Source organism: Centruroides vittatus, unplaced genomic scaffold, assembly GCF_030686945.1.
Source record: "Centruroides vittatus isolate TY-2023 unplaced genomic scaffold, ASM3068694v2 contig_361, whole genome shotgun sequence".
Taxonomy (NCBI): Eukaryota; Metazoa; Arthropoda; class Arachnida; order Scorpiones; family Buthidae; genus Centruroides; species Centruroides vittatus.
Genome location: NW_027122185.1, coordinates 2,588,986 through 2,602,496, shown reverse-complemented (window position 1 = coordinate 2,602,496; position 13,511 = coordinate 2,588,986). Strand labels below are relative to the sequence as shown.

General features: G+C 28.4%; 1 protein-coding gene across 1 annotated transcript in view; it reads right to left on the bottom strand.

Annotated features, from left to right (window-relative positions):
- Positions 1-8,076: 8,076 nt before the first annotated feature.
- The window catches only part of LOC136975060 (recQ-mediated genome instability protein 1-like), a 48,142-nt gene continuing 42,707 nt past the window's right edge, over positions 8,077-13,511 (bottom strand). The window contains exon 7 of the mRNA XM_067270054.1: positions 8,077-8,310. Coding sequence (XP_067126155.1) covers positions 8,176-8,310 — 135 coding nt within the window. The 3' untranslated portion in view covers positions 8,077-8,175. The remainder of the gene's footprint in view (positions 8,311-13,511) is intronic.

The following is a 13,511-nucleotide window of genomic DNA, read 5'->3' as shown; positions in this document are numbered from 1 at the left end:
CATCTTTACACGTTTTTTAATCCAAGGGCACAAATTAATAACGAATTCACCACACAAATAAGGCCTATTTAACGAAAGACGCACGAACAGGTTGCTGTATAACCGATCGGACGTACGCCATGTCGACTTGTACTCGACACTTAACGCGCATGCGTAATGCATATTACATCTGTAAAATCCCATTGGACAATTAAGTTCTAGAGTTGTAGAGAATAAGCAAAAATGTAATTCATTCTAGAAGATTTTGTCATTTTGTTAAAAAAGATTTAAAAAATTAAATAAAATAAACTTTCTATTATATCTCAGTTATAAAATTATTACTATTATTACATAAATTTCAAATATTTAAACTTCTTTTACTTGTGTTTACTTAAATCAATTATATTACAATGTTTAATTATTTGTATTTATTGTTTTAAATATATATGTGTGTGTATTTATAGAGTTTTAGCTCATAAAAATGCACATTTTACTATTGAAAGTAATAATACGCAATGGCCTTGTACAGAAAGGTGTTACTGCTTTGCTGTTTTCTTTATACTGTATTTTATTTTCTTGTATGTATGTATGGGTATAGAATATACATGTAGTACATAATCAAAGCATGATATAAATTTTCTTTATTTTCTGCATATACATTAGTAAAAGCTATATTTTTTAAACAAAAATGAATTATTTTTTTTCATTCTGCTTAATATAAACTCGAATAAATTGCCTAAAATTTTAAAAAGTTAATTCGTGAATTTTTTTACAAGAAAAAAAAACAAATAAGAAGTTTCCACGCCTCCAAGAATTCATAATTAAATTATTTTCACGGTTGTATAGACAAAGATTTCGTTTTATTTTTATTCTTTTTAGCCAGAATAATTTTCTCTTTTCTTCAAATTCTTCGCTTAATTTGAGCACTTAAAGTTTCCGAGTCGAGAGACTGTAACTGTAGAAAATTTATAATAATTAAAGAAATAAACATACTTAAAGATCATTAACATCACTATCCTACTTTAACAACTACCATTAAAACAATATTTTAAAAATATACAGTATATCATTCGAGAATTTTGTTAAAACAATAAATTAAGAATTTTATAAAGTTTATAAATAGTAAAGTTATTAATAGTATATTTATAAATAAAGAAAACTTTGTAATTAAAATTAATTATAGTATAAATTTTCATTCTTATAATATATAAATACGGAAACAGATATGTTTATTTTATCATATGTTCAAGGACGATGATTCAGCATCGGATAGAATATGACACGGAGAAAAAAACTGTTCGTCGGTTTGTCTGTACAAAATTATAAACGGAAGTTTATAATTTTGTAAAGAACAAAAGAAACCAAAAAAGAATATATAAATGTATTCATTTATCATTTTATTCTTGTAATTTTCTACCTTTAAAAAAAAATTAAAAAAAAAATATTTTCTATTGTTTAACGTTAAGAAAATGAATAAAATGAATAATTTATTATATACAATTCTATATTTTTACATATTGTAAATGGGAAGTTATAAAAAGAAAACAGCTAATTTTATTATTTTTAAGTTTCATATTATGTAAATACAAAGTTTTAAAACATTTAAATTTACAATACTTGAAACCACATTTAGTGTTTTAACATTTATAAAAAAAAATCATAAAAAAAGTACAAAGTAAGTTAATTTATATAACGAATAACTCATGACATTACAAAATTTTTAAAATATTTATGAATTGCCTTCAATTGAGAAACATATACCTGTAATATAATACCTGATAAAATTCCAGGCATTCTTTTGCGTTATTTTATCTAAAACTTATCTAAACACCATATAAAGTAGCGCTGTATTTTTAAAAAATAATTTAATATTTTGATATTTATAACATTTGATATAAGTTTAAAGCGTAAAATTATATTTTAAACTATGAAATTTGGCATTTTTAAGTACTTAAATGGGCACTCTTCATAAAAAAAAAATAAAGTTAAATATTTCAATAATGAATATGTCAATAATTTTTATACGAAGGAAGATATTTTACATTTTATTTCTTTCAAATTTATAACGGCTACAGAAGCATTACTTCCTGAATTGTTGTAACAATAGGTCGTTCGGCTGTGACGTCCGACACATTCCAGAATATCTCGCCTAAATGATTTCATCGTGATATCACTGTAACGTGACGTCACTTATGATGATAGGTATCAAATTTCGCCATTACAATATGAAAAAAATAATATAGATTTGGAGCGACAGATATAATTTATATCGAAGACATTCAGGTTATGTGGGAAAAAAATAATAATAATCTTTTTAGTTAATAAAATAAAAAGAATTATTTTTATTTTTGGATTTATATCGACAAAATGTATGGTATTCCGTTGCTTATTTATTAACTTAATTTTTTTTTCTGTAACAATTTTATTGTGTAACTTTAATGGTTTCCTAGAATCAATCATTTCAGGAATTATAGTTTTTAAGGTTTCCATTTTAGTTATAGTAACGCCATCTGGTTTCTGTACTGTTTAATATATAATTTTAAACAGAATATAAAAATTAATATATATATATATATGTATAATTTTATTTTTTAATTAGCGAATGAAACAGAAATTTTTCCGTATTTGAAAGGCGTATGGTTATGCACTAATTAATGTTTTTTTGTTTATTTTCATACAGATAAAGAGGGCCGAGGGGATCATTTAACACAGACCACAGCGGTCTTATGGTCACACAAGTCTTATATGTAAAAAACAAAAAAAAAAAAAGAATACGAAAAGTAATATAAACAAAAATCCCTTTTTATTTGTTTTATTGATTTTATCCCAAAGAGGACCGATAGTTGTCAATGTCAAATGCCTCTTGTCGAATCACTAGTATACCTGAAAGAACACAACGGGGTTGTTATAAATTTTAAATATTTCTCGCTGTAGTTGTAAGAATGTATATATGTTAAACTTAATAGATTGTCTGTCTGTCTGTCATTTGTTTTCGGACCAGGTGTCCACAGGAACTTCCAAAATTTACAACTTTTCGGTCCTTGGAAAAATTTCTCTCTTTATTACATTTAATATTACCAAGAAATCGGTCCCTACTGTTTACTCGACTAGGAATTAGTTTAGTTAAGTCTTTGTTGTTTAAGTAAAATTCCGACTCTTACAGAAAGGTTTTATTTATGTCCCTAACTCCCTAATCTCTTAATTATTTAACTACTTCTTAAGTAGAAATAAGTTGAAACAGATCACTTTGTACTTGAATATTTGTAGTCTTGGGAAAGAAGTGGAAAGACAAACTTTTATAACAAAGGGTGCAGAAATCGTAAATGCAACCTAAGAAATCGTGTGAGATTAGAACTTTTGCTGATAAAGAATAAACGAAATGCACTGTTTTCACTTTTTGCTTATTGGGCTGTAATTTGAAAAAATTGCAGATCTATAAATTCCCACTGTCGTCCATCTGTCAGTCTGTTCTTCCTTAATTCTCGAGAACGGAGTTAGATACGTGAAAGTTAAACCATATATATAGAAATCTTAGGGACGGGAGGCTACGATTAACTATATATGAATTTCGGTTTGTACCGAAAATTACGCTATTTCAATTCAAAAGCTTTTCCCCGAAAGGAGTTGATAGATGACAGGCACGACTGTACTGTACATCGCACTTTTCCGTTAGGAAAAGAGTGATGTACAGGGTGACATTACAGTACTAATTTGAAGTGTAGAGCATATATTTTAAGTTAAATAAAAATTGCAGCCCGGCATTGTGACAATGTCACAATAAATAATTGCTTATTTGTTTTAATTTATTGTAAATGAACCTTCGGTATCTACGTTTTAGTCAGGTTTGGATCGTTACAAGAGTTACATATTCGAAAAGTAAAAGAAAAAAAATTGTTTATGTAAGCAAAGTATTATAAGGGCGTTCAGATATGTCAGACAGGAGAATAAAAGGTCTGATGCATTTTATCGCAAGCGGAAGAATGAACATAAGGTAATAATTGTTAAATTGACGGCCGAATGTGGTGTAGATATAGGGAATACTTTTAATTGGACACCAATTATTAACAATCGGTTATTAGATTGGATCTCATCCCTTATCTTAGGCTGTATACACTAATTGTCAAATATAGAAAATATAAATATAATTCGGAATCGCGAAACACTTGCATATTCAGGTGTAATAATAATTTCAGGCACGTAGATAATCTAGACCGGGAGTCTCTAAAGTTTTTATCGACCTCCCTCTTTTTTTCTGCTAATACATTTAATAAAAAAAAATGAATAAATAAATCCGGTAAGCCAGTAGTAAGCCACACGTCACTTTCGCAGAAAATATCTCACAGTGTGCAAATTTACAACATCCTGAACTGCCATATACATAATCTATGGCTATGGAACTAATGATTTTTAACGAACCATATTCAATCGACTCCGGAAAATGCCTTATTGACCACGTTGGAGACATCTGATCTAGACTATTATGCTATTGCCATGCAGACGCGATATGATACACAAACGAAAAATGGCTTCCTCATCAAAAGACGTGTCGCTGTTGCTTTTTGATTGGCAACCGACGACGAAGAAAGATGAAAGGAATAAGATAAGGGATGTCGCTACTCTCTTTACTCATAAATTTGCGCCAGTGTCATCCGAGACGTTCGCCGATTGGTTGTCGGTAGCGACAAGTTGTCGTGTTTTCCAAACTTTCAAACAACCAACGTTGACTAATTTCCTTGTCGAGTGCCACGTTTTGTGACGTCAAAATCAGCCAACACATCACAAAATCGTGTTGTATTCTCCTCGCTTTAGTGAGTCAGCGAATATGATATTGTCGATTACATTCCATTGTTTCTTTTTCGACACTCGAACGAAAGGAAAAAATTTATGCTATTGCGTGGTAATGTTAGCGAATGCAAGAAATGCCATAATCTGAGGTCATCGAATTTGCTCGCTCACGTCTGCAAGGCCGCATGGCTGCGAGTCAATATTTGAAAAATGAAAGTAATTTTTTTATTTATTTATTTTCTAAAATTGCGATATTTCCATATTTCGAATGAAACTTATTCCAGACACGTAATTGGTTTTAAATCAAAAGCATGTTTTTCTTAATAATTATAATATTTTCAGATCTTTTTTACCTGAAAGTGCCAAATGATTGCTCGCATTCACTCGGAGTTTAACTACAGCCACGTCCGAATACACTCGAATTTTAGATTTTGAAACGTAAAATGCTACCTGACAAGTTTTGCAGGAAAATATCAATACTCATGCCATTAAATTTTGCTAAAAATTGTCATTTACGATTTTTATTTTATTTTAAATTAGAATTATAAAACTTCCGCATGAAGACGTGTATTCCTATTTTTGGTCTAGAAGATTTATTTCTGAGTTGGTAAAAGTTTTATTATTATGGTTTTATTAAAGTATAACGAATTTTTAATTATTAGCAATTTTTATGACCCTTCAAAAATGCAGGTTGTCATAATATTTCTTTATTGCGTACAGTTTGTTTGCATTGACCAAAATATGCCTAATTCATTTATTTTATTAAAATAATTATAACCGCTTGGTTTTTTTTACTTTACCCATCCCTCACCTATTTTATGGTCTTTCTTTTCTCCTCTCTCCCCTAAACTTGGACACATGGTTCATAGAGGAATCTTGAAAAGATTCGGACTCGACTGTTTTAATTTACTGATTTGTATTGTATTTCTAATTCGGGCTTTTTCGACGGAATTACTTAATCACCCAAAGAAAAAGATAAAAATGACGATTAAAAGTAAAATTTAAGAGTTTATACAGTTATAAAATTAATTAAAAAATCAAGAAAACGGGAAAAAAAAACTTTAAAAAATCACAATTCTATGATTCTAGATTTTAACTAAATTTGAATTTTTCTTCGAAAGTTGAATCTTCAAGTCGGGGTCATTTCCTCTTGCAGCCTCCATACGTTCATCTATTTGTGACTAATGATTTCAAAAATTGCTGCGAAATTTACGTATTTATCAATATGATAAAATAGTGTCTCGGAAATTCTAATATAATTATTTTCTGTGGCTTGCTTTGTTCTTTACCTTAGGCATATCACCACATTGTGTGGAGATCATGGTGTTTCTGCTTCTTGTCTGCGCTCCAGTACGAATCAGATAGACAGTATTCCTTTCGCTGGGATGACTTCGGTGACATGATTCTATAAACTTGATATTCTAAATGTTTAATAAAGAAATAAAATGTTTTTCTAGATTTTTAAAACTTTATACAATTAACTAAACTAATGGGTAATTAACTAGCGACTTGTTTAAAGGGTACATTTAGAGTTCGGTAAGAAATAGCTTATTTATGTGAAGAGTACATCATTATTTATAACTTTAATTATTTATAAAGACAACCAAGACACTAATCGTTATATATTTTCCCCTCTAATTGCAAAATGAATTGAAAGCAATCAAATCATCACATTAGCCTATATATAACACAATCCTTTTGAATATCAAATCTTGTGTCATTTAAAACCTTTTAAATGGTTTAACGATGAATGTCACAATGCAGTTTGCTGGTATAGTATTGAAGCCTTTTTAATACAATTTAAACAGACCAAACAAATATTTTCAAGTAGCACGCAAACGTATATTTTTTCTATTGTATTTTTACTATTTAAACTTTTTTTTAAAATTTATTACTGTCAGAAGAATGGTAATAAAAAGAAAAAACTGGCCACATACTCCATAAAGCAGATACCAACGCCCCACTTTCACGTAAAATCGTGGAAAATCGAGTCTTTACTCACATTTTCCTCTTTCCCTACCACAAAGCGAAAATATTTTGCATGGTTATCGCCTGGTCGCATTCCAGGATGCTGCTAAGATGGTAATGGTTGATAGAAGGATGTCATTGTAGTCGACATTCTGATCCATGCAGAACAACGTGTGGTCCTCGTTTTTAATTCGTTATGAGCTTCAAATTATAACGAGAAATAAAATCGTTTCTATTAATACAAATGCTCCAATCTGATATACTTTGCCACACAATTTATACAAATGAACTATATACTAAATTTCACTTTTTATTAAACAAATCAATTAAAATTTTAAAACAATTATAGTCATTCAATCAAATCCCTCTGATAAATTTTTACTAATCTTTCTTTTTTAAATTTGTGTAAATTATTTTCAGAATTTTCATTTTTAGAAATATTTTAAATTTTAATCTTATCGCGTTATCCTAACAGGAAAACTGCCATATAATACAATTACGAAAAAACCAGGAAAGGTGAATTATCAGTCAGAGTTTATTCTTCAAAATAATAAATATTGTCGTGGAAAACATTTTTTTCTTCTTTCGTTTTTATTAATATTCTATTTAAAACGCTAGGAATTCATTTACTGGAGTCTAACTCAATTTTTTTCAAGCATTCACACTCACATTTTTAAATAGAAAAAAATAATGACATTCTTAAGTTTTTCATTTGAATTTTTTATAAAAATTCTTTTTAAAAGTCTTGCAAAAAAATAAAAATAAAAAAAATACGCATTTCATTCTCACGCCCTAAAAAATCGTCTTAAGTTTCCTTCAACAAGTATCTGACAAAAAAGCCCCAAATGCCTATTGAATGTAATTTAACATAAACCCACTTTATTATTAATTTTCTAGAAAAACAATATAACATATTGTAGAATGTGGTACACGTTTGCTTAATAAATATATTATTTATTAAAACAATAAAACATAATGGGATATTTATGCACTTTGATCAGCACTTAAGTAAAGAATCGGTTGTTATAAAAATTCATAATATATAGAGAACAGTAAGCAACTAACACATTTATTCTTATTATTAGTTTGTACATAACAGTATTAGCTCTATAATATTTTTATAATTTACATTGAAAATATATTTTGGAATTACAAAAGTACAAACAAATTATGAAATCTGTCTTCTTAACCTAATACTGTTTTTTTATAAGAACTTCTAGTAATGGAAATGATAATTATAAAAAAAAGCTACTCAGTCCAAAATTTAAATTACTTTAAATATATATTAATGTTGTTCATAAGAATTCAAATGCTATAAAATAAAATGTATTTAAGCCATATGTATAAATCTAGATACATTTTTATTCAAAAATAAATATAACAGACAAAAAACACATACTTCTTCAAAAGAAGCTTTCCAAATATAAATTTTAGTTTTAGTTATTAATCATCTGAATCAAATGAGTCCAAATCTGGTATTTGAGATAAAATTGGTGGAGGAGCTTTAATTTTACACGAATTCTTTTGAATTTTTTTCGGTGGTGAAGCGGGAATTTCTTCATTAAATGGAAAAATTTCCTAAGAAAAATAGAAAAATAAATTTAGAAATAAAAAAGAGATAATATACATATACAATCATTTTTTATTTGTTAATTATCACTGAAGTGCTTTTAAACATGAAAGCATTTCAATTCCAGTTTATCAAAATAAATTTTAATTTAAGTACTAGCAGGTATTTTACAATTTTTACATGTAATAATTAAATAACAGGATCTAGCATTACTAAATATGTATTTCAAAAGAAAAATAATTATACTGTGTAAGCATTTCTTTTAAATATATTTATCACATTTTTCATATTTACCATAAACTAGAAGTTTAATATTGATGTTAAAGTTTTTAATTTAAATATCATTAAACAATAATTTAAAACATCCAGCAACCAGCTGGTTAACTTTCTGGGTAACATTTGGTGACGCCATCCGTTATGATATTTTATTTAAAAACATTTTATATTTTTAATTATTATAAAATGGCAAACAGCTTAATTTTGAGGGTAGGGATGGGTTTTATAAAAAATTGTAAATGCTAATAACGAGTGAAACGTCATTAAATCCGACCTTATTTGAGTTATGACACACGACCATCCTTTATCGCCCCACCTGTTTGACCTGTAATCACAAAAACTTAATAGCATCAACCCTCTAATACTGACACACGACTACCCTTTATCTTCCCACCCCCTCAACCTGTAATCACAAAAATTTAATACCATGATCCCCTAATACACAAACCTATTATTTATTCTTCCATGCTATTCTTATCTTTGGACTGAATATTTCCACTTTATAGTTTCAAATAAATAAATAAGATTAATTTTATCTATTTTATTTACTTTTACAAATGAAAGGAAAAGTCCTAAAGGACACTTGATATCTTCTCACTCAAATATTAACAAATGTACATAAAAACAAAGACAAAAATGTACATAATATTAAAAAGATTACGTGATGTTTTTACATTTTAATTTAAAACTGGAAAAATTAAGAAATAATAAATCGTCAAAATTACTTAAATTTCAAAAAATATAATAGAAATGAATCTTTGGGAAACACTGACAAAAATATGGAGTGAATGCACAATATGATAGACATAGGTTGCTCGGTAGTATTTGTAATAAGAGCCAAATTAGAATAACTAAAGCCATTAAAAAATTTAAAATAAAGTAAGCAATCAAAATATTTGATACACTCAAAAAATGAAGGAAAACCCAATCTAATTCTAGCAATGCTAGGATTTTGAATGTAAGGTAAGCTGCATAATTTATTAAAAGATGAATAAATTATCATCAAGAATTCTAGCAATCTTCACCAAAAGGGAAGGCACTACCATTGTCCGAATGAGTAATCCGTAATTAATGCAAGACTGAAAATTAGTAAAAAAATAGTTTTTAATATAATTTTAGATAAGACAACTTTACAAAAATTTCATAGTATTCCACATCTGATAGCCAGAGATTTAACTATTTTACCAATATGATTTTTAAAAGTAGCTAATTATCAAAGATTATTCCCAAATCATTATGGTGTAACATAATTAATAAAAGTAGAATCAATATAAAAAGTAGTAAGGGAGGATTGTGAATTAAAGCAAAACACATAGCCACAGTTTTTTTGTTCATTAATCCTGAGGGTCAGCAGATTTAATCAAATTTTTCAATCCAAAGATCCTACAATCTGATGTTAACTAGATTGTAAGATCTTTGGATTGGAACATATCAATTTAATATCAGCAGCATATGTTACATGGGATTTAAGATGGCAAAGAAGTGTGTTAATATATAATGATGAAAAAAGGTAACTGAGAATAGATCCTTGTTGAACACTGACTGTATAAAGGAATAAAATTGAGAAAATCATTTGTAGAAATCATGAAAATTCATAATCAACTATTTTACTTTTGTATTTTCGTAACAAAAAGCCGAGAAAGGATTGCTGAGTTGAGATCATATTTGTAAAGAAAGTATCTGTTTTATATCTACAATCAAAGATATATTTACTAATTAGGAATTAAAAAGGACTATATTGGAGTCACAAGAAGGAATCTAGCTATTAGACTTAAGGAACACAAATATGACATTAATAAAGGGCATTGCAACACAGTTTTGTCAAGTATGGCACAAGCAGAAGACTCTGTAGTTAAATGGAGTGAAGCAACTATCCTCAAGACCACGCGGTCCCCATCATTAGCTTTGCAAGAAAATAAGATTGAAATCTATAAACGTAAATTAAGAGATGGTTGTGTTAATACAAGGGATGCAGATGGATTAGCTTCTGCGTGGAAATTCTACATAAAAGAAAAATTAAAATATAAAAATTCTTAGTCTGTATCTGCCCTTATATTGTGATGCCTTTTTATTTATTAAGTAATATATTTACTGTTCAATTTTTCTATAAAAAAAAGTCATTTTTTTCTTAAATGTATCTAGCAATTATTTATTGTGACATTGTCACAATGCTGGGCTGCAATTTTTAATTTAAAATATATGCTCTCCACCTCAAATTAGTAGTGGATTGCTCCCATACATCATACTTTTCCTTTAACAACAGAGTCATACGAGTCATCTATCTATCTTTCAGGGGAAAATTTTTGAATTGAAATAATGTCACTTATGGTTTTCATTGGAAGTTCACATATATAGTTAAATGGGGCCTTCTGCCCCTAAGGTTTCCATATCTAGTCTCATCTGTCATCTAACTCTGTTCTTGAGATTAAGGAAAGACAGATAGACAGGCAACAGTGTGAATTTAGATGTGTACAATTTTTTCAAATTGCAGCCCAATAAACATTTTCAGAATCATTATCACACACTTTTTTCTATTATTTTGTCAGCGTAAGTAACTTTAGTTGGCTAAATTTCACCATAAAAAATTTAAGTTCTGAAGAATGCTAAAAATGTTCAAATACTTTTATATTTCTGCTTCAAGAAGTAGAGCTATATGGTTAATCAATTACTGTATATCATTACCATGTACATTATGAATACAGAATAGAATATCACTATTCAGTATATCAATACTGATATTTGATATTTCAGTATTTCATATTTGTTTTTTCAGTATATATTTCAAAATAATCTTGATATCAAGCCTATCATCAATATTGACATCGAAATTTTGGTTTAGCACAGTTCTAGTTCTTAAACTGTGCTCCATTAACCCCAGAGTATTCAAGAACACATTTTCAAAATCATTTTTTTAATATCAACAATAAATAAGTTCATGAAAAAGAAATACACACCTAAGAATTAAAAACACTATGCTTGTTCATGTTAAATAATTTTTTGTTCACTTTGTACTAAATAAAATATATTTATTAGAAAAAATTTTAATGATCACAAGTAGATAAGGTATCATCAATTGGAAATCAGTAAATATAATCAAATGTAATTAAGTTAATTTTGTTTAAAGACCAATCTACCTAGATCAAAACAGCATATGATGATAAAATAAGTCAATATTGTTTAAACTTTCTTAACAATGACTTCATTTAAATATCTGCTAACTGACATTCCAACTGATCTTATTGTACCTGAAGAAGGCCATTCAAAATGGCTGAAAATGTTTGTACTTAGTGATTAAACTGCTAGAAACAAAGTGTGAAAGGTTTTTGTCTTACTTATTTTAAGTAGTTCTAGTTTTGAGTGCAGAGAAGCATATGATGAATAATTAATTTATCTTAATGTACGATTATTCTAATATTCATAAAAGAAAAAAAACGTACACATTAATAATATAGCAGTCTATATGAAATAATAAATATTAGTGTTGAATTTTATACAATTTAGTTATATTTAAAAGTTAACAGAAAAATTCTGTTTATATCTTTGCTACATTTCAAAATATTATTAATATTACAGTGGTGCCTCGAATAACGGACACTGCGAACAACAGACTTTCTGTTTGGCCGTTACGTGACTCGAGCAACGGACTGGCTGCGAACAACGGACTTTCCAGCATAATTGGTGACTGTTTCATCGGTGCGTTATTTAATAGCAGTCGCTTTGCGTCTCCGCTACTACAGGAGTGCGCTGCTGTTTGTAGGCATTTAGGAACGACAGTGAAAGAAAGAAAGATGGTGGCGCCCACACTATTTATAGTATTGTGATGGAGGAATCTATAATTCTAAAATATGAGCTTTAAAAGGCAAAAGAAGAGTCCCAATTATAAAATTCAATCATAAAATGAATTATTTGTTGAAAAAGCATTCAAAATAGCCTCGAAAGAAAAATTCGTAAAGACACTTACATCACTGCGTGCGCTAACTCGCGCTTTCACAATTTCTAAATTCTCATTCATAAAACCACATAATGGACCCAGAAAGGAAACTATCTGAGCCATGGAGGATGCCATGTTGCTTTCCACCGTAAACTACTGCTACAAGGGGCCGTTTTTGCCGTTCGACGGCGTGCACTCCCACCGGAATTTAGGAACGCGTTTCGCAGGAATTTTTAAACTGATGTCGCTCGCACAGAGTTACACAAAGGAATAAAAGAATGCACCCCATGTTCATTTTTTTATGATACAGTACGGATATTTTATGCTGCAGAACGAATTAGATGTTTTAACATGTATTTCTATGGGAAAATGCGTTTCGTATAACAGACGTTTCACTTAACAGACGTGCACCTGGAACGAATTAAGTACGTTATATGAGGCACCACTGTACATACATTCAAACTAACAAAACATATTTATAAAAAATATTTATATTTTTCATTAGTAGATCTGTTTTTTGTTTTAGTATACCTATTCATTTATAGCACCATACTAAATAACTAACAAAAACAGTTATCATTATTAAAAATAAACATGGAAGATAAATCCATTTTAAATTAACAAATAGAAAAAACACAAGTTCATCACATTTATTATTCTAGCACTATAGAATAATAGATGTCACATAAAACTTTTATTTTGAGACTTTCCTGCTTCTAAATGAAAAAATTGTCTAAAATATTCTTATGGTGGCAGTACAGTTTAAAAATTAAATCATTAAGATAAACCTGAATAATATTCATTTAAAATGTGTCATCATTGTGAAGATCTTGTGTTTTTACTTGTAAATTTTAAATACTTTTTAACTTATTACAATATTTTGCACTTCACTGTTCTATTGTAAATTATTTAATACCAAGCAAATCAATTCCAGTTAAACAGGAATTTTTCTTAGTATATATGTTACAGTAAAAACCCGTTTTTAGTTAAAACACATTTTAA